Source organism: Symphalangus syndactylus, chromosome 13 (genome assembly GCF_028878055.3).
Source record: "Symphalangus syndactylus isolate Jambi chromosome 13, NHGRI_mSymSyn1-v2.1_pri, whole genome shotgun sequence".
Taxonomy (NCBI): domain Eukaryota; kingdom Metazoa; phylum Chordata; class Mammalia; order Primates; family Hylobatidae; genus Symphalangus; species Symphalangus syndactylus.
In genome coordinates this window covers 38,666,124-38,692,973 of record NC_072435.2, presented here as the reverse complement: position 1 = coordinate 38,692,973, position 26,850 = coordinate 38,666,124, and the positions used below count along the sequence as shown (strand labels likewise).

The window sequence follows — 26,850 nt, the reverse complement described above, 5'->3', positions numbered from 1 at the left end:
AAATAAAAAGAAAGAAAGAAAGAAGTTGGTCAAGCATGGTGGCACGCGCCTGAGGTTCCAGCTACTCAGGTGGCTGAGGTGGGAGGATTGCTTGAGCCCAGAAGGTCGAGGCTGCAGTGAGCTCTGATTGCACCACTGCATTCCAGCCTGAGGGACAAAGAAGGGCCCTGTTTCAAAAACAAAAATCACAAACCAAACAAACATAAAGCACGCACAAAAGTTCTCTAGGGACATGGTCAAAAACTGGTCCGAAATAAATATCCTTCCAGTGTTCAGTTTTATTGAACACATCTCATGGCTTTGGGTTGAACTGAAAAGAATTCCTCACTGGGCACAGTGGTTCATGCCTGTAATCCCAACACTTTGGGAAGCCAAGGAGGATCACCTGAGCCCAGGAGTTCGAGACTAGCCTGTGCAACATAGTGAGACCACCCCACCACCGCCATCTCTACCAAAAAAAAAAAAAAAAAGGAACTCCTTCTCTCAGACTAGGGCTGTGGGGTCCAAACTTCCCACTAGAGCAAAGTGTTGGGGGAGGGAAGGGATGGGTGACGGCCTGAACCCTGTCAGTTGTCAAAGATTAAAACGTAGTCACTCTTTGTTAGGTATGATGAGGTCACTCTGTCACTCTAAGTGTTTGTATTTGTAAACAAGAGTCAAAAATCCATGAATGGCCTCGCAGCCTTATGCTAAGTCTGGGAGCATCTGACCCTCCCGTTCCAGTCTGGCATGGCCCGGGCGCCCTTTTTCGCTGTGGACAAAGAGCCTTTATCTGGAAACTGAGCCTGGAATTTCCTGCGCTGTGCACGCTTGTGTCTCCGCGCTCAGAAGGAGCTGCAGGAAGACACCAGTGCCCGACCCCGGGTACGTTAACAAATTCTGCTTAGATGCAAATATCCGTGGCAGGGGAACAGAGTCCTGACCCCGGATGAATGCAGGTTGCTTAGAGACGCGACTTCCCTACTAGCTGTCACTCAGGCAACGAAGGCGGGTCCAAGAGCGCAACGTCCAATCAGGGGCGCCGCCGGGAAGGCGGGCGGAGGGGACGCTGCGCAAACGGCGAGGGCGTCGCTACCAGCCGCTGCGCTCCGCTTTGGGGTCTCCTCACCCCAGAAGGGCCTCAGGTGGAGGTAGGACCTGTGCTGGCCGCGGGAGAGGTAGACAGGACACCAGGACATCCCAGAGTCTGGGAAATGGTGAGTGTGCGGGGCTGGGGGACTTGAGATGGGGGAGAGGGGCGGGTTGGAACCGGCTGGATCTGGCTGTGGTGGGACCCAGGCCTCTCCGCCGTTGTCTCCCGGGTCTGTGGACCCGAGTCCTCCTGGCGCAGCTTGGCCCTCGGTCTCTCTGGCCGCAGAATGGGGCTGGGCCGGCAGCCGGGACCCCAGGCGTCTTGTCCAGTCCCTGCGCGGCGACTGCGGCCCCAGTCCCGGAGCCCTCTCTGGGCAGCTCAGAGCCTGCAGCCTCGCGTCTCCCCAGATTGTGCGGGGGCACGGGAGGGTCATGGTGAGACTCCCGTCTCGGGCGTGGGGTTCATGCGTGGGAGGAGCAGTGTTGTATGAGGTCCTCAGTCCCTCTTTTCTTCCCAAGGGAGGACTCGTTTCTCAAGGTTTCCAAGTGTATGGGAAGCCAGATCTCAAACCCACGACCCTGTCCTCCAGCCTGGCTCTTCCCAGAGCAGGGATTAAATCCCTAAATTTCTGGATCCCTTTCAAATGCCAGTGTCTTCTCTCCAGTTCACAACGTCGTTATATCAACCAGACGCAGTATTTTAATTATCCTTTTTGTACGGAGGAATTGATGGTTCTTTTTAAAAGATTTAACGTATGCTTTTGGGTATTTACATGAGAGGAAAACAGAGGAGAAGGACTTGACGCTACCTCGTGTAAAATGCTTATGCCTCTCTTGCCAGTATCTCTCCTGGGACCTGACATCCTATGGGAACTCCTTTGGGTTGAGTCTCCTTTTTGGAAACTTTCCTGGGAGATCTGTCCTTTCCAGCGCAGCACTTCCCCTCCCTGGGCTTATCACCTTGAAAAGATTTACTCACTTAATTGATTCTCAAAAATTGTAAAATATACGTAATTAGGAGACCTACAGCCTAGCCAACATGGCGAAACCCCGTCTCTACTAAAAATATAAAAAATTAGCCGGGCGTGGTGGTGCACGTCTGTAATCCCGGCTACTCAGGGGGCTGAGGCAGGAGACTCACTTGAACCCGGGAGGCAGAGGTTGCAGTTGAGATGAAATTGCACCACTGCACTACAGCCTGGGCGACGGAGTGAGACTGTGTCTCAAAAAAATGAATAAAATAAAATAAAATAAACCTTTAGAGTGGATGTAAAATATTTCCAAAGAGGCAACAAAGAGATGAGTTTCAGAAAATAATAAAATAGCCGGGCGCGGTGGCTCACGCTTGTAATCCCAGCACTTTGGGAGGCTGAGGCGGGCGGATCACGAGGTCAGGATATCGAGACCACGGTGAAACCCCGTCTCTACTAAAAATACAAAAAATTAGCCGGGCGTGGTGGCGGGCGCCTGTAGTCCCAGCTACTCGGAGAGGCTGAGGCAGGAGAATGGCGTGAACCCGGGAGGCGGAGCTTGCAGTGAGCCGAGATCGCGCCACTGCACTCCAGCCTGGGTGACAGAGTGAGACTCCGTCTCAAAAAAAAAAAAAAATAAATAAAAATAAAATAAAATATCAAGCTAGGAGCGGTGGCTCACGCCTGTAATCTCGGCACTTTGGGAGGCTGAGTCACGAGGATCGCTTGAGCTCAGGAGTTCAAGACCAGCCTAGGTGACATAGAGAGACCTTGTCTCTACTAGAAATAAAAAAAAAAATAGCTGGGTGTAATGGCCTGCACTTGTAGTCCCAGCTACTTGGGAGGCTGAGGCGGGAGGATTGCTTGAGCCCGGGAGGTTGAGGCTGCCTTGAGCCTTGATCATGCCACTGCACTCCAGGCTGAGCAAGGTCTCATACCTTGTCTCAAAAACAGAAAATAATAATAATGAAATATCCCAGTATGATATTGCATTTATTAAAAATTTTTGTTTCTCTTTTTTTCTTCTGAGAATGTGTAGCAAGTTCCTCAGGTCTGTTCTTTCCTTTTGGGTGATTTCAAATGGAATTCCATTCTGGGCTCAAGTCATCCACCTGCCTCAGCCTCCCCTTTGATTTCTTCAAACACTGGGTTTGTCTCATGTAAATATCAGTAGTGGTCCAGGTCACTTGACTGGAGAGCAAAGAGGACTCAGGTCAGTGACTCCAAGCTCTGAGGCCAACCCTTGGGTCTGCCAAGGGATGTAATCGAAGGCCCAGTTGTTTCTTCCTAGGGAGCCTCCCCTGCAGGTATCCTACCTGCTCATACCTACTGTGGAAGGAGCCCTTTGTACTGAGAGAAGCTGCTGAGCACTGGAAAGCTGGGGATCTGAATGCACGTTGGGGTATTGTCTGAATCCAGTGATGCCCTTCCTGAGGGCATAATTGTGGTTTCCTTGGGCCTATTTTTAGACATTAGGTTTGAGTTTTGCATCTGTTGTGTAGGTGTACTCAGTGTAATTTTTCTATAGTGAGAAAGTCTGTAAAGGCCAGGAGATCTGTCTTCTGGACACAGGATGAATGCATTGGGGAGTTCATTTGGACACAGGATGAACGAATTGGGGAGTTCATTTGGACACAGGATGAATGAATTGGGGAGTTCATTTGGATGCAGGATGAATGAACTGGGGAGTTCATTTGGACACAGGATGAATGAACTGGGGAGTTCATTTGGGTCAGAACCTTAATCTCAGTCCAGTTGAGAGTTTCCTCATGACAATTGAAGGGGCGATTTCCCTGTCACCAGGGGTGAGGGAATATGTGGAGCTCGCAGAGTTCATTCCTTTGGCTCCTCAGGTGTCCCTGCCCTCTGTCACCAGGGACTGTCTCACTCTAAGAGTTGTTGCCCAACAGCAAGAATGTGGGCCCCAAGCTTGTGTGTGTTTAGCTTTCTGAGTGTGGGTTTTCCTTCTAAATTGTGGGGAAGCAGGCTGCTAGTCTGAGCTGACTTGAGAGAGAGACAGAGAGAGGGAGAGAGAGAGGGAGAGGGAGTGTGTGTGTGTGTGTGTGTATTTTAGAGATGGGTTCTCACTTTGTTGGCCAGGCTGGTCTCAAACTGCTGGCCTCAGTCCTCCACCTTGGCCTCTCAAAGTGCTGGGATTACAGGTATGGCTTTCCTTTCCTTTCCTTTCCTTCCTGTCCTGTCCTGTCCTGTCCTGTCCTGTCCTGTCCGGTCCTGTCCTCCCCTTCCCTTCTTCCCTTCCTTCTTCCTTCCCTTCTTTCTTGAACACCTTTCTTGGCTCAAATGATCCTCCCACCTCAGCTTCCCAAGTACCTAGGACTACAGGTGTGCACTGTCACACCTGGCTAATTTGTAAATTCTTTGTAGATCCTCACTGTGTCCAGGCTGGTGTTTTTTTTTTCCTTTGGATTCCTTTATTTGCTGACTATTACAGCAGCTGAATTCTAGTTTCTGTTAACACTTTTTAATGTTATTCCATATGTGAGTGTGTTAAATTTTGTTTCTTGGGTTTGAAAATGTAAGTTGGTTGAAAGGTATGATGCAACTAAGGCAAGAAAATTCTGAAACCAGGCTGGGTATGGTGGCTCACGCCTGTAATTTCAGTGCTTTGGGAGGCCGAGGCAGAGGGATCACTTGAGGTCAGAAGTTGGAGACCAGCCTGTTCAACTTGGTGGAACCCTGTCTCTACTAAAAATATAAAAATTAACCAGACATGTAATTTTTTGTGGGTGCCTGTAATCCCAGCTACTCGGGAGGCTGAGGCAGGAGAATCGCTTGAACCCCGGGTTAGGGGGGAGGTTGCAGTGAACGGAGATTGTGCACTGCACTCCAGCCTGGGCAACAGAGCAAGACTCCATCTCAAAACAAAAAAAAAAGAAAGAAAACTCTGGAACCAAACAGAATATTTGTTTGGCAAATATTCTTCTTTTAGGCAAGAGAACCTTAAGATAAGAGATGGATGTATTTACATTCTCAGGTACATTTTTCATTTTTAGATCGGTTTTTGTATGTGCATGTCATAGAGTACTTTGAAATTTAAAAGAGGACAGGCATCGTGACTCATGCCTGTAATCCCAGCACTTTGGGAGGCTGAGGCAGGTGGATTGCTTGAGCCCAGGAGTTTGAGACCAGCATGGGCAACATGGCGAAACCCTGTCTCTACAAACAAACAAACAAACAAAAAAATTAGCCAGGTGTGGTAATTTTAGCTGGGTGTAGTCCCAGCTACTCAGGAGGCTGAGATGGGAGGATCCCTTGAGCCTGGGAGGCAGAGGTGGCAGTGAGCCAAAATTGAGTCAGTGTGCTTCATTCAGCCTGGGCGACAGATTAAAACCCTGTTTCAAAAAACAAACAAAACCAAAAAAACCTCAAAGTCCGTATGATTCCTATTGCAAATGAATTTCCACTTGAACTAAAAGGAAAACGCAATTGAACTTTCTTTTTTTTTTTGAGACGGAGTCTCGCTCTGTCGCCCAGGCTGGAGTGCAGTGGTGCAATCTCGGCTCACTGCAAGCTCTGCCTCCCGGGTTCACACCATTCTCCTGCCTCAGCCTCCCCAGTAGCTGGGACTACAGGCGCTTGCCACCACGCCTGGCTAATTTTTTGTATTTTTAGTAGAGATGGGGATTCACCGTGTTAGCCAGGATGGTCTTGATCTCCTGACCTCATGATCCACCCGCCTCGGCCTCCTAAAGTGCTGAGATTACAGGCGTGAGCCACTGCACCCGGCCTGAACTTCTTTATTTGGTAGAATAACTATTCAAAGCTTATATATATATTTGAAAATCCTAACATACTTGAGATAAAACGCTAATGCATTATAATATGCTACTCCTTCCCAATAACACCTCCCAGTGTGAGCTGGTAGGACACGTAATAATGCACCTTGTCATTATAGTTAGAAAGAGATTTGAAAATTTTTCACTTTTATAATTGTCAGTGTTTATTAAGTTTTTTTTTTTTTTTTAAGACAGGGTCTCACTCTGTTGTCCTAGTTAGAGTACAGTGGCACAATCATAACTCACTACAGCCCTGAACTCCTTTCACCTCTGCCTCCCAAGTAACTAGAATTACAGACATGAGCCACCATGCCCAGCTAATTTTATATATATATATATATGTGTGTGTGTGTGTATATATATATATTCTTTTTTGTAGAGACAGGGTCTCACTCTCTTGACCAGATTGTTCTTGAACTCCTGGCTTCAAGCAATCCTCTCAACTTGGCTTCCCAAAATTCCCTAATATGAGCCACCACGCCCAGCTGGATTCAGTCTTCTTTTTTTTTTTTTTTTTTTTTTTGAGACGGAGTCTCACTCTGTCACCAGGCTGGGGTGCAGTGGCGCGATCTCAGTTCACTGCAATCTCCTACTCCCAGGTTCAAGCAATTCCCCTGCTTCAGCCTCCCGAGTAGCTGGGACTACAGGCGTGCACCACCACGCCCGGCTAATTTTTTTGTATTTTAGTAGAGACGAGGTTTCACCATGTTGGCCAGGATGGTCTCGATTTCCTGATCTTGCAATCCACCTGCCTTGGCCTCCCAAAGTGCTAGGATTACAGGCGTGAGCCATCGCGCCCGGCCTGGATTAAGTCTTAGAATTGTTTCATACGTAGAAAATTTTAAATCAAAATTTAAAAAGCAAAAGTAAGTTGATTAAAAATGAAGATTATTAAGTAGTAAAATATGGCTTATTTAAATTTAGCTGTTTATTTTAAAGAAATCATGCATGTGGAAGTTAGAAAAAAATCCACAATAGTTGAGTCTAACTTGAAAAGACTCACTGCCAGCATATCGTGGTCCACTCCAGCCAGGGCACTTGCTCTAGCCACCCCCCAAATACCCACTTTTGATAATTTTTTATTTTTTTTGAGATGGGGTCTTGTTCTGTTGCCCAGGCTGGAGTACAATGACATGATGATAGCTCATTGCAGCCTCAACCTCCTGGGCTCAAGTGATCTTCCCACCTCATCCTCTTCAGTAGCTGGGACTACAGGTGTGTGCTGCCACTCCTAGCTAATTTTTAAATTTTTTTATATTGATGGAGTCTTACTATGTTGCCCAGGCTAGTCTTGAACTCCTGGGCTCAGGCAATCCTCCTGCCTCAGGCTGTCAAAGCACTGGTGTTATAGGCATAAACCACCGTGCCTGGCCTTTTAATAATTTCTTAAGCATACTGTCAGTGTTTCTTTTTATAAAAATAAGCAATTGCAAATGCATGTTTTTCATACTCATGTTGGTTCTGTAATGTTTTGATTTTGGCTGTGGACATCATAAGCGTCACTGTTCTCTCTTCTCCTTGTGCTGCACACCTGGGCAAGCTGAAAAAGTCTGGGAGCAGGATATTCAAACCACAGAAGCTCCTGCTCTTGAGCAGGAACTCTCTTGTAGCCCCACCCCCAAACTACAATAAAAACCCGGGCCAGGAGGCTTTCTTTGCTCTCTGAAGCTATGTCTTACCTGCTTGAGCAGCCTGCCCTGCTTTCCCCAAGACCTCAATGATCACAGTAGTGAGTCTTTTCATACCCTTTGGTGTCTGTTCTCCATGCTGTTATTAGTGTCAACATTGGAACGACATAGGAATTGTTACCATGAGCATGGTGTTCAGACATTGACCATCACTCCATGGGTCTGTCTTCTCTTGCACTGAATTGCTACCTGCTCTGTTGCCTGATGGCCAGCATGCACTTTCAGCTGCTGCTTTCTGGGAAGCTACTATTTCGAGTTGTGCTACTCTGCGTTGCATGTTGAGCCCTGCCAAGTCTGGGTTCTATGTTTAGCCAACTGGAGTTGGCAGTTTTGATAATTCCTTGGCTTTTAGGAAGAGGAATATGAGATTGGATACTCCTTAAAGTGGTTCTGGGTAGTGTTTCTTGGCCTGGACTTACCTATGTGTTTTAGAGTGAAGCTGTGACTGCTGCTGACCTGACATACAAGGTGCTCATGGGGAAGACTACCTGCCAGAGCAGTCATTTTTGAAAGCGAGACAAAAGAGAGGGGGAAAGGCAGCTGTTAGATGGTGGGCCGAGTCCACACTCCTAATAGCACAGGGCTCACAAGGACCCTTAAGTGCTGCTGCTGTTGCTCTACTGCAGCAAGGATGCTGACCCTCAGGATTATAGGGCATACTCATGGCTCCTCTTCAGCATTGCAAAAGGTTCATTCAAAGCCAGCTTAAGGCCCAGGTCCTTAAACTCTATAAAGCAACCATGAGGGACAGGTCCCTAAGCCTTATAATAGTGATTTGTGGCTCTCGGCGGGGAAAAGAACACCCCTCCCCTGTAGAGAGGATTTTGCTGTCAAAATATATTCAGGGACAAAAACAAAAACAAAACAAACATGTTAGGAAGGAAAGGAACAAAAGAAAAAAATGCTGAAAAAGAGGTCCACAATTTGACCCAATTGGAAATTCGAAATAGACTAAAGGAATTTAGACAACAAAAAAGATAAAAGAGCCTCTATATCATAGGCTCTGTATTAATTTTAACATCTTATGTAATGTATTAATTGACACACTATAGGATTAGCCAATACGAGGGCTCAAATTATGGTTATACCTGGGAGACCCACTAAAATTTAAGCAAAGTATCCCGCTGATAATCTTAAGGGAGTTACTGAATATAAAATAGAAGACAAATAAGAATGTCTCATCTTAGCTATCATAACTGTGCCTAAATTCCCCATGTTCATGGTACCCAGTGTCCTAAAATACCCCAGAATGAACAGGTAAACTCTAAACCAGTGAGTCATAAGTGAAATTTAAATTAAATCTTTGGCATTTACAAACTGGCTTGACAGAATGACACCCTATGGAACTTAGTCCCCAGTTAAATTAGTTATGATGGCTCAATATAAATTGAACATGGCCTTGAAGGATTGAAAACTATTATATAAAACCTATTTAGTGAGGAAGTGATTATTCCCTGTGCTTCTCATTTTAAAAATACAGTTTGGCCTTTCTTAAACTTGGAGAGAATGAATGGGAACCCACAATGGATTACCACAACCTTAATGCTGTGGTCCCACCCATTAAGCCCCTATACCAATACCCAACATGGAAATTACTGATACCATCCAGCTGATCTCACAGATTTCACCATCCCACAGGCTGATTATACACCTTTACCTGGTTTCCCAAGGGAACCTCAACAGCCTTGCCATCGCACAGTCTTTGCAGGCAAAATCTGAACTGCATCCACCTTTCTCTAGGAGCACAGGTATGACACTACATTAATGACAGCCTTGTCTGAGGACATTGTTTTGACATTCATTCAGGACACATAAATACTGAAAAAAAAAATAGAGCTTACAAAAAGTCCATTGCCCCATATATAAAATAAGAGACCTTTGTTTTGGTTAAGTTCCTAAAAACCATTTGGTAAAAGGAGAGCAGCTCCATCCCTGACACTACTATGAAATAGCTATTGTCTCTCTGACTACCCACAGCATCTTCTAGGTTCTTTTGATGTTCTGGAGGCAACATATTCCTTGTTTATAAATTTTACTTAAGACCATTTTATGCTGTTAATTGCAAATTGGTCCACCTTAAATGGGTACCCCTACCACAAAAGGCTCTAGAGTCTTTTTCATTCTCTTAACACAGAGCTTTCATAGAGAAGGAGCCTTTTCATTTTAATGAAGTCAAACTTACTGATTTATTTTGTATGGATTTTGCTTATATCTAAAAATTTATCACCAAACCCAGGGTCACCTAGATTTTCTTCTTCGTTAACTTTTAGGTATCCTATAACTTCACTTTTTTTTTTTTTTGAGACAAGTTCTCCCTCTTGCCCAGGCCGGAGTGCAGTAGTGCAGTCTTGGCTCACTGCAGCCTCAACCTCCTGGGCTCAAGCACTCCTCCCACTTCAGCCTCCTGAGTAGGTGGGACTGCAAGCGTGCACCACCACACCTGGCTAATTTTTGTATTTTTTGTAGAGATGGGGTCCCACTTAGTTGCCCAGGCTGGTCTCAAACTCCTGACTTCAAGCTACCCTCCTGCCATGGCCTCCCAGAGTGCTGGGATTACAGGCATGAGCCACTGCTCCTGGCCTAGATTTTACATTTAGATCTATGATCCATTTTGAGCCAGTTTTTGTTTAAGGTGTAATGTCTGTTTCTAGATTCGTGTTTTTTTTTCATTGTGTTTTGCATGTGGATGTTCAGTTTTTCCAACACTGTTTGTTGAAAAAGGCTATCTTTTTTCATTGAATTGCCGTTGGTCATTTGTTGAAAATCAGATGACTCAGTGAGTCTATACTATACTAATGTGAGTCTGTAAGAAAGCAATTGACTTTTGTATATTAAGATTATGGCCGGGCGCGGTGGCTCACGCTTGTAATCCCAGCACTTTGGGAGGCCGAGGCGGGCGGATCACGAGGTCAGGAGATCGAGACCACGGTGAAACCCCGTCTCTACTAAAAATACAAAAAAAAATTAGCCGGGCGTCGTGGCGGGCGCCTGTAGTCCCAGCTACTCAGGAGGTTGAGGCAGGAGCATGGCGTGACCCCGGGAGGCGGAGCTTGCAGTGAGCCGAGATTGCGCCACTGCACTCCAGCCTGGGCGACAGAGCGAGACTCCGTCTCAAAAAAAAAAAAAAAAAAAAAAAAAAAAAGATTATATCCTTCAACCTTGCTATGCTTCCTTTCCCCCTAGTTTGAGGAGTTTGTTGTGGATTCTTTGAGATTTTCTACTTAGACAATCATGTCACATGTGACAAAGACCGTGATATATTCTTCCTTCCCAATCTGTATCTCTTCTCCCCTCCCCTCCCCTCTCATCTCATTAGTTATATTTTGAGTATAATCTGTTGAGTAGGAGTGGTAAGAGGGGACGTCTTTGCCCATTTCCTCATCTTACCAGGAAAGCATCTAGTTTCTCACTATTAAATATGATATTAGCTGCAGGTTTCCTATAAATACTGCTTCTCAAAAAGAGGAAAGTCTCTCTATCTCCAGTTTCTTATCATAAATGCATGTTGGATTTTGCCCATAGCTTTTTCATTTTTATTTTTCCCACTTACATTTGTGATATTAGTAATTTCTGTTCTCTGTCTGTTTTTCGGTAAGCTTAATCATACATTTATCAAATATATTGATCTTTTCAAAGAAACACCTTTGGTTTTGTTTAATTTCTCTTTTTACTATTTCTTCTGTTGTGTGCTTACTTTGGGTTTAATTTGCTCATATTTTCTTGCTTTCTTAATGTAGATGCCTAGATTTTTTTTTTTTTTTCAGACAGAATCTCACTCTATTGCCCAGGCTGGAGTACAGTGGTGCGATCTTGGCTCACTGCAGCCTCCGCATCCTGGGTTCAAGCGATTCTTCTGCCTCAGCCTCCCGAGTAGCTGGGACTACAGGTGCCCACCACCATGCCTGGCTAATTTTTGTATTGTTAGTAGAGACAGGGTTTTGTCACTTTGGCCAGGCTGGTGTCGAACTCCTGACCTCAGGTGATCTGCCTGCCTCAGCCGCCCAAAGTGCTGGGATTACAGGTGTGAGCCACTGTGCCTGGCCAGGATTTACATCTTTTTAATATTCAGTGTCCATTTTACAAGTTATGGTAGCTATAGTCACTTTAAATACTTTCATATTTTAGCTTTTATACTAGAGTTGAAAGTGATGTTTGTACCACCATTATATATTAGAATATTCTGGATTTGACTATACTTTTGTCTTTACCCATGAGTTTTATACTTTCATATGTTTTTGTGTTGCTAATTAGCTTAACACTTTGAATGTATTGTCCCACTCTCTTGACATCCAAGCTTTCTGCTAAGACATATATTTATAGTCTTACAGGTGTTGGTGAGGATTTAGAGAAAAGGGAACCTTGGTATACTGTTGGTAGAAGTTTAAATTTAAATTGATACAGCCATTATGGACAATAGCATGGAGGTTTATCAGAAAATTAGAAAAGGAATTGCCATATGATCCAGCACTCTGCTTCTCCATATTTATCTAAAGGAATTGAAATCAACATCTTGAAGAGATATGTGCACTCCCATGTTCATTGCATCATTGTTCACAACAGCCAAGATATGTAAACAACCTAAATGTGTGTCAACAGATGAATGTGTGATGTATACATAAAATAAAATATGATTTAGCCTTTAAAAAAAGGAAATCCTGCCATTGACAACACCATGGATGGACACAGGGGACATTATGCTCAGTGAAATAAGCCAAACAGAAAGGTACATTCTTTGTGATCTCACTTATATATGTACTCTAAAATAATCAAACTCATAGAAGCATAGAGTAGAATGGTAATTTGCAGGGGAAGGGGGAAATGGGGAGATGAAGCTGAAGAATACAAAGCTTCAGTTATGCAGATAAATGAGCTTTGAAGATCTACTATATGGCATAGTACCTATAGCTAACCACACAATGATTTTATAGTTAAACATTCCTTTTAAAATTTTTTAAAAATTTGTATTCATTTTTAAGATGGGATTGTGACCCATTATCCAGGCTGGAGTGCAATGGCACAATCATGGCTCACTGCAGCCTCAAACTCCTGGGCTCAAGCAGCCCTCCTGTCCCAGCCTCTTAAGTAGCTGAGACTACAGGCAAATGCCACCACACCCAGCTAAGATTTTTACATTTTTTTCTAGAGATGTGATCTCACTATGTTGCCTAGGCTGGTCATGAATTCCTGGCATCAAGTGATCCTCCCACCTTGGCCTCCCAAAGTGCTGGGGTTACAGGTGTGAGCCACTGTGCCTAGTCTTAAAATTTCTAAAATAGATATTATGTTGTATTCTTAACACATAGAGAGACACACAAATAGTAATAATAATGAAGGGGGAAAGAAACTTGTGATGAATATGTCTATGTCCTTATGATACTGATGGCTTCATAGGTGTATACTTATCCCCAAACTCATTGAGTTGTATACATTAAATATGTACAGCTTTTTCATGTCAATCATTGCCTCAATAAGTGATTTAAAAATATAAATTTATAGGTGAGCCTTGGTCAGTCATTAATTAGTCTCTTGATGTTCTCCTCTGGCTTATCTCCATCCTGCTTCATAGATGGCCACAGTCTTGATTATTTGATTATTCTTTATACCTTTATCTTCTATTCTTTTTCACTATGTGATGTTCTTTTAGTTGAGCCTTATTTGAACTTTAAATACATGAGTATTAGTGGAATTAACAATGAAAAGGTTTTTGAGTGGTTTTGCCTCTGTGTTTCACATGATAGTGACAGGCTGGGGGAATCCAATCCATTGATGGTGGTGTTTGGGCTTTTTCAAGTTCATTTTTTGCTCTTGTGAAAAATACTGATCCTATTGTTTTGGTGTCTGTGTCTAAGTACAAATACACGATAACTTCTCTGGATGTTGGAGAAAAATCACTGTGCTATAAATTATGGTCAAGTTCAAATTTACAGGAAATAGCAATGGAGTGTATCAGTTGATCTTTCTTCCATTCATGCATAACTATTTGTTTATTGGCAGTGGTCATCAATACTTGGGCGTATCTAATTGACTGATTTTTGTCCTTCTAATATGTAAGAAATTTGATCTATTTGGTATTTCATTTGGCTGTATCAAGGAAGGAGAGAGATGTACCTTTTCCTTTTTTTTTTTTTTGAGACAGAGTCTCACTCTATCGCCCAGGCTGGAGTGCAGTGGCGCGATCTTGGCTCGCTGCAACCTCCGCCTCCCATGCTCAAGTGATTCTTGTGTCTCGGCCACCTGAGTAGCCAGGATTACAAGCCCGTGCCACCACACCTGGCTAATTTTTGTATTTTTTGTAGAGACAGAGTTTTGCCATGTTGGCCAGGCTGGTCTTGAACTTCTAACCTCAAGTGATCTGCCCACCTTGACCTTCCAAAGTTCTGGGATTACAGGCGTGAGCCACTGTGCCCAGCCAGACCTTTTTTCATATATGGTGTGTCATCCTCTCTTAAACATGTTTTCATTATTTTTCCTTTTTTTTTTTTTTTTTGAGATGGAGTCTCGCTCTGTCGCCGAGGCTGGAGTGCAGTGGCACGATCTGGGCTCACTGCAACCTCCACCTCCCGGGTTCAAGCAATTCTCCTGCCTCAGCCTCCCAAGTAGCTGGGATTACAGGTGCCTACCACCACGCCTGGCTAATTTTTCTATTTTTAGTAGAGATGAGGTTTCACTGTGTTGGCCAGGCTGGTCTTGAACTCCTGACCTCAGGTGATCCACCCGCCTTGGCCTCCCAGAGTGTTGGGATTACAGGTGTGAGCCACTGTGCCCGGCCTATGTTCCCATTTTTAAATCATGTGTTCACTTTTTATTTATTTGGCTATTTTATTACTTATTTATTGACAGAGTCTTGCCCTGTTACCCAGGCTGGTGTGATAGCTTACTGCAGCCTCGAACTCGTGGGTTCATATGATCCTCTTGCCTCAGCTTCCTGAGTAGCTAGGACTACAAGTGTGAGCCATCATGCCTGACTGTTCATTTATTTTTACTCTGCATACTAGTTCATTTATTTATTTATTTATTTATTTTTTTTTTTTTTATGAAACGGAGTCTTGCTCTGTCACCCAGGCTGGAGTGCAGTGGCGTGATCTCGGCTCACTGCAAGCTCCGCCTCCCAGGTTCACGCCATTCTCCTGCCTCAGCCTCTCCGAGTAGCTGGGACTACAGGCACCCGCCACCACGCCTGGCTAATTTTTTGTATGTTTGGTAGAGACGGGGTTTCACCGTGGTCTCCATCTCCTGACCTCATTATCCGCCCGCGTCGGCCTCCCAAAGTGCTGGGATTACAAGCGTCAGCCACCGCGCCTGGCCACTAGTTCATTTATATTGCATGTATGTCAGATATTTTTTTCCTGCTTTGTGGTTTGTCTTTTAACTTTCTTGATTTTAGTATATTTGAACTTTTCAGTCTCATCCTTTATGGCTTACTCTTACATGAGAAAATTCTCCCTACTCTTGCATTTAAAAAAATTTGCCTGTTACTTTTGAAACAGTTTTAATTATATTATTCACATTTAAATCTACATTAAATTGATTATTGTCTATGGAAAAGAGCTGATGCAATGCTTTTTCCAATTAGATAACAGTTTGTCCCTTCTACATGTACTAAAGTGTTAGTGATCTCTTCCACTACCCTACAGTGCTTGCTCTATCATTAATCAATTTTCCTTATAAATGCCAGTCCATTGAAGACACTTTTCCTCTCCCTTGTTCTATTTATCTCTCTGTGTGTAATGCTGTTTGGAGTGTTAATAGCTTGAAAATCCTTGATACGTAGTAGGCAAGTATTTATGTTGCTCTTCAAAAGACTTTACCCATTGTTTGACATTTATTGTTCCTCTTAGGTTTGGAAAAGTAGTTTTTCTTGACTCCTAATAAGTCTATTTTAGGGATTTGTAGAATTTTATAAAGATATCATTTGGGAGCGGTGGCATCTTGTTGACACTGAGTTTGTTCTAAGAACATGTACCAACTTTCACCTTAATTTAATTCTGCTTTGACATTACCCAATGACATTTTTAAAATTAGGATTATTAAATATCCTTCATTAGCCTTATTTAGTCATAGTTGGTGTGGAGGAAAGCAGATGCAAGCAAGCCTTTAAATGTTCTTTCCTCATGTAATCACATGGAATGGGCTCAATTCCCCAAGCAACAAGTTGTGATATGATATATTGTTTGCTAGGGAAGCTCATTAGAGACCCAGTGCTCACAGTGCTTTTGTGGGGGCTGATCAAGTAGGCATCCTCTGCCTGGCATGTGAAAAAGTCCAGACTCTTAGAAGGAAAAAAGGAGTTCAATATATACTCTATTGATTCCGTAAACCATTTAGGCACGCTAAGCCACTCTTTTTTTTTTTTTTCCCGAGATGGAGTCTCGCTCTGTCGCCCAGGCTGTAGTGCAGTGGCGCGATCTCGGCTCACTGCAAGCTCCGCCTCCCGGGTTCACGCCATTCTCCTGCCTCAGCCTCCTGAGTAGCTGGGACTACAGGTGCCTGACATCACACCCAGCTAATTTTTTGTATTTTTAGTAGAGACGGGGTTTCACTGTGTTAGCCAGGATGGTCTTGATCTCCTGACCTCGTGATCTGCCCTCCTCAGCCTCCCAAAGTGCTGGGATTACAGGTGTGAGCCACCGTGCCTAGTGAAGATTTAATTTTTTTTTTTTTTTTTTTTTTTTTTTTTTTTTGAGACGGAGTCTCGCTGTCGCCCAGGCTGGAGTGCAGTGGCGCGATCTCGGCTCACTGCAGGCTCCGCCCCCCGGGGTTCACGCCATTCTCCTGCCTCAGCCTCCCGAGTAGCTGGGACTATAGGCGCGCGCCACCTTGCCCGGCTAATTTTTTTTTTTGTATTGTTAGTAGAGACGGGGTTTCACCGTGTTAGCCAGGATGGTCTCGATCTCCTGACCTCGTGATCTGCCCGCCTCGGCCTCCCAAAGTGCTAGGATTACAGGCGTGAGCCACCGCGCCCGGCCTGAAGATTTAATTTTTATGATCGAAATTGCCATGCCTTCTTCCTCCTGCCTGTGCTCTAACATCCCAGTAACCTCCTGCTTCCATCAAATGGGACAGGGAGGAAAAAGAAACACTGGGTCTGTGATAAATATTACACAAACAAGTTAAAATTAATATTTCACTAAAAGAATATTTTCACTCAACCAGTTGGATCTGACTAATTCTAATGGTCTGCAGTACTTCGGTATAACATGGCCAGCAGGATGTTGTTGCAAGTTGCACAGGCCCTCTGGCTTTTCAGTGTAATCATGGGAATACAAGAAAAAATGTACAGTTCTTCAGTATATACTTATTAAAATCTCGTGGCTGGGCGTGGTGGCTCACGCCTGTAATCCCAAGCACTTTGGGAGGCCGAGGTGGGTGGATCACGAGGTCAGGAGATCGAGACCATCCTGGCTAACACAGTGAAACCCCGTCTCTACTAAATATACAAAAAATTAGCCGGGCGTAGTGGTGGGCAACTGTAGTCCCAGCTACTCAGGAGGCTGAGGCAGGAGAATGGCATGAACCCGGGAGGTGGAGCTTGCAGTGAGCCAAGATCGCGCCACTGCACTCTAGCCTGGGAGACAGAACAAGACTCCATCTCAAAAAAAAAAAAAAAATCTCATACAGATTTGACCCTGTGTTTCATGGGATGCTGAGTGATACATAATAAGGCAGGAGATAAAAAGTATTTTTCTGTGTGGCACATATACACCATGGAATACTATGCAGCCATAAAAAATGACGAGTTCATGTCCTTTGTAGGGACATGGATGAAACTGGAAATCATAATTCTCAGTAAACTATCGCAAGGACAAAAAACCAAACACCACATATTCTCACTCATAGGTGGGAATTGAACAGTGAGAACTCATGGACACAGGAAGGGGAACATCACACTCTGGGGACTGTTGTGGGGTGGGGGGAGGGGGGAGGGATAGCATTAGGAGATATACCTAATACTAAATGACGAGTTAATGGGTGCAGCACACCAACATGGCACATGGATTCATATGTAACAAACCTGCACATTGTGCACATGTACCCTAAAACTTAAAGTATAATAATAATAATAATAATAATAATAAAAGTATTTTTCTTACAAGGAATTGTTGGTCTTAAACTGGAAATATTTGCCTCATTTGTATAGCATTTCTCCAAGATGCTGTGTGTCCTGTCATTGGAGAGCATAAGACTTGAAGTGATCATAGTAAAAATGTAGAAATAATTTCCAAGTATTCATGGTGGTGTTAAATTTATGAAGAAGTAAGTGTGGAAAAATATTTGAGTTCTGATGACAAAGTTACAGGATAAATGGAGAAAAAGGAATTATATATGAACTTTTAATGAACTGAGTATATATCCCCAGTGCTGTCACTCTCACCCATCCTCCTCTATACATGTGGGATGTTTCAGGACTCAGTGGTCTTTGAGGATGTGGCTGTAAACTTCACCCAGGAGGAGTGGGCTTTGCTGGGTCCCTCTCAGAAGAAACTCTACAGAGATGTGATGCAAGAAACCTTTGTTAACTTGGCCTCTATAGGTAAGAATGAAATTATTCCCTCACTTCGTCAATTAGAGAACAAGTGTTTCTTGCTCATCAACAAGGTTCCAAGGTTTAGAATGTTGAAAGGGAATACTTTGGTAAATAAATCAGACAGGATAACAGCTCACCCTAGATTTAGAATCTAATAAATTTTCTGTAATTTCGAATAGGTTTAATGATTTTTCTGGGCCTGCATTTTAGGGGAAAACTGGGAGGAGAAGAACATTGAAGATCACAAAAATCAGGGGAGAAAGCTAAGGTGAGTTGTACTTACAAAAGAAAATACTGTCTTATGAGAGAATCTTAGCATGCCATTAAGTCTTAAAAATGAGCAATTGAAACAAATAAGCCCCATTTCATATTTATGTATTTTTTGAAAATTTTTGCCAAGAAAGTTTTCTTAAAAATGGTACAGATGTTCAGTATTTGAAAAATATTTCACCTGGAAACAATATTAAGAAAGTCTATATTATGAATTTTGGCCAGGCATGGTGGCTTACGCCTGTAATCCTAGCACTTTGGGAGGCCGAGGTGGGCAGATCACCTGAGGTGTGGAGGTTGAGGCCAGCCTGGCCAACATGGCAAAACCCTGCCTCTACTAAAAATGCAAAAATTAGCCAGGTGTGGTGGTGGGTACCTGTAATCCCAGCTACTCGTGAGGCTGAAGCAGGAGAACTGCTTGAACCCAGGAGACGGAGGTTGCAGTGAGCCAAGATTGTGCCACTGCACTGCAGCCTGGGCAACAGAGCAAGACTCTGTCTCAAAAAAAAAAAAAAAGAAAGAAACTCTATATTACGAATTTTATTTTGATAATAGCTCTGGTCAAGTACTCTTCCTGAGCATTCATGACATACACTTCCCCTGAAAATGGCAAAAGTATAATTCTGCTACCTACTAATGATTGTGAAATAATCAATAATTATAAAATTGTTAATTTTAAAAAGCCACTAATTGTGTGCTTTTTTTTTTTTTTTTTCTCACAGAAGTCATATGGTAGAGAGGCTCTGTGAAAGGAAAGAAGGTAGTCAGTTTGGAGAAACCATCAGTCAGACTCCAAATCCTAAACCAAACAAGAAAACTTTTACTAGAGTAAAGCCATATGAATGTAGTGTGTGTGGAAAGGACTATATGTGTCATTCATCTCTTAATAGGCACATGAGATCTCATACTGAACATAGATCATATGAGTATCACAAATACGGAGAGAAATCATATGAATGTAAGGAATGTGGGAAAAGATTCAGCTTTCGAAGTTCATTTCGAATACATGAAAGAACTCACACTGGAGAGAAACCCTATAAATGTAAACAGTGTGGTAAGGCTTTCAGTTGGCCCAGTTCCTTTCAAATACATGAAAGAACTCACACTGGAGAGAAACCTTATGAATGTAAGGAATGTGGGAAGGCCTTCATTTATCACACAACCTTTCGAGGACACATGAGAATGCACACAGGGGAGAAACCCTATAAATGTAAAGAATGCGGGAAAACGTTCAGTCATCCCAGTTCTTTTCGAAATCATGAAAGAACTCACTCTGGAGAGAAACCCTATGAATGTAAACAATGTGGAAAAGCTTTCAGATATTACCAAACTTTTCAAATACATGAAAGGACTCACACTGGGGAAAAACCCTATCAGTGTAAGCAATGTGGTAAAGCTCTTAGTTGTCCTACATCCTTTCGAAGTCATGAAAGGATTCACACTGGAGAAAAACCCTATAAATGTAAAAAATGTGGCAAAGCCTTCAGTTTTCCTAGTTCCTTTAGAAAACATGAAAGAATTCATACAGGAGAGAAACCCTATGATTGTAAGGAATGTGGGAAAGCATTCATTTCTCTTCCAAGCTATCGAAGACATATGATAATGCACACTGGAAATGGACCGTATAAATGCAAGGAATGTGGGAAAGCCTTTGATTGTCCTAGTTCTTTTCAAATCCATGAACGAACTCACACTGGAGAGAAACCCTATGAATGTAAGCAGTGTGGTAAAGCCTTCAGTTGTTCCAGTTCCTTTCGAATGCATGAAAGAACTCACACTGGAGAGAAACCCCATGAATGTAAACAATGTGGTAAGGCCTTCAGTTGTTCCAGTTCTGTTCGAATACATGAAAGGACTCACACTGGAGAGAAACCCTATGAATGTAAACAGTGTGGTAAAGCCTTCAGTTGTTCCAGTTCCTTTCGAATGCATGAAAGAATTCACACTGGAGAGAAACCCTATGAATGTAAACAGTGTGGTAAAGCCTTTAGTTTTTCTAGTTCCTTTCGGATGCATGAAAGGACTCACACTGGAGAGAAACCCTATGAATGTAAACAATGTGGTAAAGCCTTCAGTTGTTCCAGTTCCTTTCGAATGCATGAAAGGACTCACACTGGGGAGAAACCCTATGAATGTAAACAGTGTGGTAAGGCGTTTAGTTGTTCCAGTTCCATTCGAATACATGAAAGGACTCACACTGGAGAGAAACCTTATGAGTGTAAACAATGTGGTAAGGCCTTCAGTTGTTCTAGTTCTGTTCGAATGCATGAAAGGACTCACACTGGAGTGAAACCCTATGAATGTAAACAATGTGATAAAGCCTTCAGTTGCTCACGTTCCTTTCGAATCCATGAACGAACTCACACTGGAGAGAAACCCTATGCATGTCAACAATGTGGTAAAGCCTTCAAGTGTTCCCGTTCCTTTCGAATACATGAAAGAGTTCATAGTGGAGAGTAACCCTATGTATATAAGCAATATGGCAAAGTTTTCAGTTGTCCTAGTTCCTTTTTTTTTTTTTTTTTTTTGAGTTGAATTCTCACTCTGTCGCCCCACCTGGAGTGCAGTAGTGTGATCTCAGCTCACTGCAACCTCTGTCTCCTGGGTTCAAGCGATTCTCCTGCCTCAGCCTCCTGAGAAGCTGGAACAACAGGTGTGAACCACCATGCCCACTTAATTTTTGTATTTTTAGTAGAGATGGGGTTTCGCCATGTTGGCCAGGCTGGTCTCGAACTCCTGACCTCAGACGATCTACCTGCCTTGGCCTCCCAAAGTGTTGGATTACAGGTGTGAGCCACCACACCCGGCCCCCATTTCCTTTTGAAGACATGAAATTATTCATATTTCAGAGAAACCCTATGACTATAAGACATGGGAATACCTTCAGTTATTTACGTGTGAATATGAGGAAGCATTCATACTGGACAGGAAACCTTGCGAATGTAGGCAGTGTGGGAAAACCTTCAATGGTCGTGTGACCTTTTAAGGACCATGAGAAGGCATATGAAGTGTAAAGAATTTTCATATGCCCTATAAATGTAAAGAATTTATAACCTTAAAAATGTAAAGAATGTGGAAAACCCTATAAATGTAAAAAATGTGGAAAAACCTTTATTTGTCTTAGTTTACTTGGAAACCATGAACGAACTCGCACTGGAAAGCAACTTCTTGAATATAGACATTGTGAGAAAGCCTTCAGTTGGCCCACATACTTATATGTGAGAATGCAGACCGGATAGAAATCCTATAAAAGTGAGAAATAGCAATGTTTTCCATTTTAACAAATGCTCATGTGATACTCCCTTATGTGTGAACCTTCAATCTCATGTTGAAACTCCCACTAGGGAGGTACTGTATAAATGTAGATAATACAGGAAAGCCTGATGCAAGTTAATTCATGTATATTGTTCTAGAAAATTCACAACATGACAGAAACGTTATAAAACATACTATCAGTTACTGATTCTTAAAGTGGATCTCCGAATTAGGGATTTCTATTACTTTCACAAAAGAACATTGAGATGAGATAATTCTGTAAGCTCTTATACAGTTGTACACAAGTTGAATTGATAGTATTTTTTCATTAAATCAGTTTCTGAAATTTTGTCTTTCCATATTGAAGTCTGTTAGATTCATGAGTGAATTGAAGTGTATTTATAATAAGCTAGTAGTTTTGATTTTTATATATTCTTTAGTTGTGCTGTAACGGGCCATCAAAAAATGATAATTTGGTAATTTTTAGGATTTCCTACTGGCCTTATGTGGCAGGTACTAGATATCATTATATGTATTTCATCTTTCTTTCTGACCAAAAGAAACTTTTTCAGAGGAAGACAGAATACCCTTTTTTCTATTTTTTATGCTAAAAAATAATCATAATAAATTTTTGAGTCTGCAGAGTTTATCATACAGTATACTCTCTCATTGGAATTATTATTTTCATCTTCTGTTTGCTATTTGTAATTCCTTCTGGCTGTGATTTGGATAATAGACTTTGCATTAATAAGAGAGATCTGAGATAGAACCATATAACCTATAGCTGGAAATGGCTATCCTGGATTGTGTTAACATGGGTTATGTTGTGACCTGTGTTTTCTATAATCTATCCTTTTATGGCTCCATGGTATAATTCACCAATAGCCTACTTGCAGGAGATATGGAAGGCAGAAGTGAAGAAAGCATTAGTCAGGTTTTATAGCCACCATATGTGGAGACAGATGGATGCATAGGGGCTTCAGGGACACCTGCTTCCACCACATTGTCCTGATCCTTTGCTTTGCCAATTGAGGGTATTCTTAGAACCACCACTAACTGCTTGGCTGCCATATTTTCCTTCCTTCCTTTCTTCTTTCTTTCTTTCCCTTTCCCTTTCTTTTCTTTCTTTACTTTCTTTTTCCAAGACGGAGTCTTGCTCTGTCACCCAGGCTGGAGTGCAGTGGTACGATCTTGGCTCACTGCAACCTCTGCCTCCTGGGTTCAAGCAATTGTCCTGCCCCAGCCTCCCAAGTAGCTGGGATTATAGGTGCCCGCTACCAAGCCCAGCTAATTTTTTTTGTATTTTTAGTAGAGATAGGGTTTCATTATGTTGGCCAGGCTAATCTCAAACTGCTGACCTCATGATCCGCCCACCTTGGCCTCCCAAAGTGCTGAGATTACAGGCGTGAACCACTATGCATGGCCCCAGCTGCCATATTTTTAAAGATGTAGTTTTCCACAAATTGTCTTTAAAAGTTCTACTCAAAGATGCACTGCAGTTTGGATTTTCCTAGAAACTCTAATGTGTCCACCAGGCAATATTTAGACTCTTAAAGTCGGGAATATTCTCTGATATTCTGACTCACCTCATCTCTAGGTTGAATTTATTGAAGGTATTATTTATGTAATAAATACCATGTTTTGTTAACAGTACCAGTGACTATGTGTTTCTGATTCCACCGTGACAACTACAGTGATGCAGTCAAAAAGAACTACATGGGTGTTTGTTCCTCCACTGCACTGTGCAGTGAATGCACTTACCCAGTCCTACAGTGTAAGAATAAGCACCTTCCTAATATCAAGCAGATTGTCGGTGTTTCCTATTACAGTTGAATGTCATCTCTCAGTACATTTTCAATTTTGTTTCATTATATGTGATTAAAAACTATGTGTATGTTTTTGTTGAACAAAAGCTTCTGTAGATGTTTCTTAGAAATATTTCATTAACTTTTCAAATAACTTGTATGCTATTACTTGTCTCTTTTTCTGCAAGGATATATTAAAATATTCCATTGCAATTATAGATTTTCAGATTAAGTTTTATTATTATTATTATACTTTAAGTTCTAGGGTACGTGTGCACAATGTGCAGGTTTGTTACATATGTATACACGTGCCATGTTGGTGTGCTGGACCCATTAACTCATCTTTTACGTTAGGTATATCTCCTAATGCTATCCCTCCCCGCTCTGCCCACCCCACAGCAGGCCTCAGTATGTGATGTTCCTGTTCCTGTGTCCAGGTGTTCTCGTTCAATTCCCACCTATGAGTGAGAACATGTGGTGTTTGGTTTCTTGTCCTTGTGATAGTTTGCTGAGAATGATGGTTTCCAGCTTCATCCACGTCCCTACAAAGGACATGAACTCATCCTTTTTTATGGCTGCATAGTATTCCATGGTGTATATGTGCCACATTTTCTTAATCCAGGGATTTTCAGATTAAGTTTTTAAATTTATTGAGTTAATCCTCATATATTCTGAGTCAATATTATGTGCATACAAGATCAAGTATTTTCCTTAGGAATTTTTAATTTTTTATTCTTAATATAGTTATGATTTTTTCTCAGAAAATTTCTCATGCATTCATAATACCACAAACTTAAATCATGGTTGCTTCCGTGCCTTTTTTTCAAAGATCACCAGGATCACACCTGTAGTCAAGAGAAGAGTGTTAAGAATTGTAGTAATAAGAATGATCATAAACCGTAAATGACTATGGGGAGTATCAGTAAGATGGTGCTCGGCTGGGTGCGGTGGCTTATGCCTGTAATCCCAGCACTTTGGGAGGCCAAGGTGGGCAGATCACAAGGTCAGGAGTTTGAGACCAGTCTGGCCAACATGGTGAAACCCCATCTCTACTAAAAAATATATAAAAAATAGCTGGGCATGGTGGCGTGCACCTGTAATCCCAGCTACTCAAGAGGCTGAGGCAGGAGAATTGCTTGAACTCCAGGAGGCGGTTATAGTGAGCCGAGATCATCACGCCACTGCACTCCAGGCTGGGCGACAGAGTAAGACTCCTTCTCAAAACAACTTCTTTTTGGATTTGGATTTTTGTTAGGTGACTTGATTGTTAATCGCCAAACTGAGACACTCCTGTGTGTGTTGCCTGCTGTGAGGTGAACTTAATTGTGTCACTGGTAATCATTATTCTTATCTAGAGGCAGGAAGAATGAAGTGGAGCTAAACCTAATTCCTAAGAAACCATTCACTTGGATTAGTGAGTGGAGGGTAATTTTGGTCATTTTAATGTCTTCAACTCTGTTCTCTTTTACCATTTTTAGAGACATGGTTATTGTTTTTGTCTTGATCCATCATGATTGCTGAGTAGCTTTGTCTGATGAAGGAAGTGTGACATTTTTCTCTTCAACAGGATAAGACTTGGCCTTACCTGAGTGTGAGGTCAGATCCTAGTCCTGTGGAACTGCTCGTAACCTTTCTTATTATCTAAACATGGAAATATTTCTTACGGTGTATTGGACAATGTTTTCCACAAAATATCTCAATTAAAATATGTAAGTTCAGCTGGGCGTGGTGGCTCACGCCTGTAATCCCAGCACTTTGGGAGGCCGAGGTGGGCGGATCACAAGATCAGGAGATCGAGACCACTGTGAAACCCCGTCTCTACTAAAAATACAAAAAAAAATTAGCCGGGTGCGGTGGCAGGTGCCTGTAGTCCCAGCTACTCGGGAGGCTGAGGCAGGAGAATGGCGTGAACCCGGGAGGCGGAGCTTCCAGTGAGCCAAGATCGCGCCACTGCACTCCAGCCTGGGAGACAGAGCAAGACTCCGTCTCAAAAAAAAAAAAAAAAAAAAAATGTAAGTTCACTGAGTCTTTAGCAAACTATATAATACCCTTTTTTTCTCCTTTGTGCACTAGCAGAGTCCTGTAAGTGTAGATAAGTTTTCAGAGACCACAAACCTAGCAAGGTGCAAAGACAGAATCACTGTTCAAATCAAGCCATCTTGCTCTTGATGCTAATTTTTTTAACCTTTCTCATAGGCCTGGTACTGTAGTATCAAAGCATACACAATTCAGCACAAATGATCAAGACATTCTAGGCTATGGATATAGAAACATGAAACAAGTTCTTGCCTTCCTGATGCTTATAGATTTGGGAAAAGAGAGATGGTTAATAAAAGGTAAGGGTTTGGTTTATAGAAAGCAATTAAGATTTTTGAAGGAAATGAAATAACAACTAACCTGTGAGATTAATAGGGAAGCTATGGTTGTGTTGGATACCTTAGCTTTGGAGGGTAGGGACCTCCAATGTTGTCATTGATCATTTATTTCCATTATCTAACATATCTTTTTTTTTTTTTTTTTTTTTTTGAGACAGGGTCTTTCTCTGTCACCAGGCTGGAGTGCAGTAGTACGATTTTGGCTCACTGCAGCCTCCGCCTCCCAGGTTCAAGCCATTCTCCTGCCTCAGCCTCCCGAGTAGCTGGGATTACAGATGCCCACCACCACGCCCAGCTAATTTTTTTTTTTTTTTGTATTTTTGGTAGAGACGAGGTTTCACCATGTTGGCCAGGATGGTCTCAATCTTCTGCCCTCATGATCCACCCGCCTCAGTCTCCCAAAGTGCTGGGATTACAGGCGTGAGCCACCGTGCCTGGCCTTTTTTTTTTTTGAGACGGAGTCTCACTCTGTTGCCAGGCTGGAGTGCAGTGGCGCGATTTTGGCTCACTGCAACCCCCTCCTCCCAGGTTCAAATGATTCTCCTGCCTCAGCCTCCTGAGTAGCTGGGACTACAGGTGTGTGCCACCATACCCAGCTAATTTTTGTGTTTTTAGTAGAGACGGGGTTTCACCATGTTGGCCAGGATGGTCTCAATCTCTTGATCTCGTGATCCACCCGCCTCAGCCTTCCAGAGTGCTCGGATTACAGGCATGAGCCACTGCACCTGGCCTATCTAACATATCTTATTAAAACACTGAGGAACTGCTCAGGTTTGATGTATACTGGGGAACAATACAGTCCTACATCCCTGGGATGAACAGTAATGATTCCCCATAAACAAAGGTGTAGATATGGTTCATCTTTATTTTTATAATGGATGAAAGTTTTGAGACATGTAAAGCATGATCATGAATTTGGACATAAGTATTTAGGATTTGAGATTTCCTACTGATTTGGGCCACAGGTGTTGGTGATGTTTACATTTCTGTTTAATGTCATTTTAAAGATTCTTTTTTTTTTTTTTTTTTTTTGAGACGGAGTCTCGCTCTGTCCCCCAGGCTGGAGTGCAGTGGCGCGATCTCGGCTCACTGC

General features: G+C 42.6%; 1 protein-coding gene across 3 annotated transcripts; it reads left to right on the top strand.

Annotated features, from left to right (window-relative positions):
- Window positions 1-463: 463 nt before the first annotated feature.
- ZNF709 (zinc finger protein 709) lies at window positions 464-23,600 on the top strand. Of its 3 annotated transcripts, none has more exons than XM_055239374.2 (4): window positions 464-1,196; window positions 17,932-18,058; window positions 18,263-18,320; window positions 19,213-23,600. In XM_055239374.2, the coding sequence occupies exons 1-4, from the start codon at window positions 1,194-1,196 to the stop codon at window positions 20,780-20,782; spliced, it is 1,758 nt and encodes a 585-aa protein (XP_055095349.1). In that variant the 5' UTR covers window positions 464-1,193; the 3' UTR covers window positions 20,783-23,600. The 3 variants fall into 3 exon arrangements, with proteins under 3 accessions (XP_055095349.1, XP_055095347.1, XP_063472176.1); XM_055239372.2 differs by having other exon boundaries at window positions 19,045-23,600; XM_063616106.1 differs by lacking the exon at window positions 17,932-18,058 and having other exon boundaries at window positions 19,045-23,600.
- Window positions 23,601-26,850: the final 3,250 nt, after the last annotated feature.

Bases quoted from the DNA above. Each gene is read 5' to 3' on its own strand.
- ZNF709 (XM_055239372.2), top strand. The intron at 18,059-18,262 runs GTAAGAATGAAA...CCTGCATTTTAG, and splicing joins TGTTAACTTGGCCTCTATAG to GGGAAAACTGGGAGGAGAAG. The intron at 18,321-19,044 runs GTGAGTTGTACT...TTTTTCTCACAG, and splicing joins AATCAGGGGAGAAAGCTAAG to AAGTCATATGGTAGAGAGGC.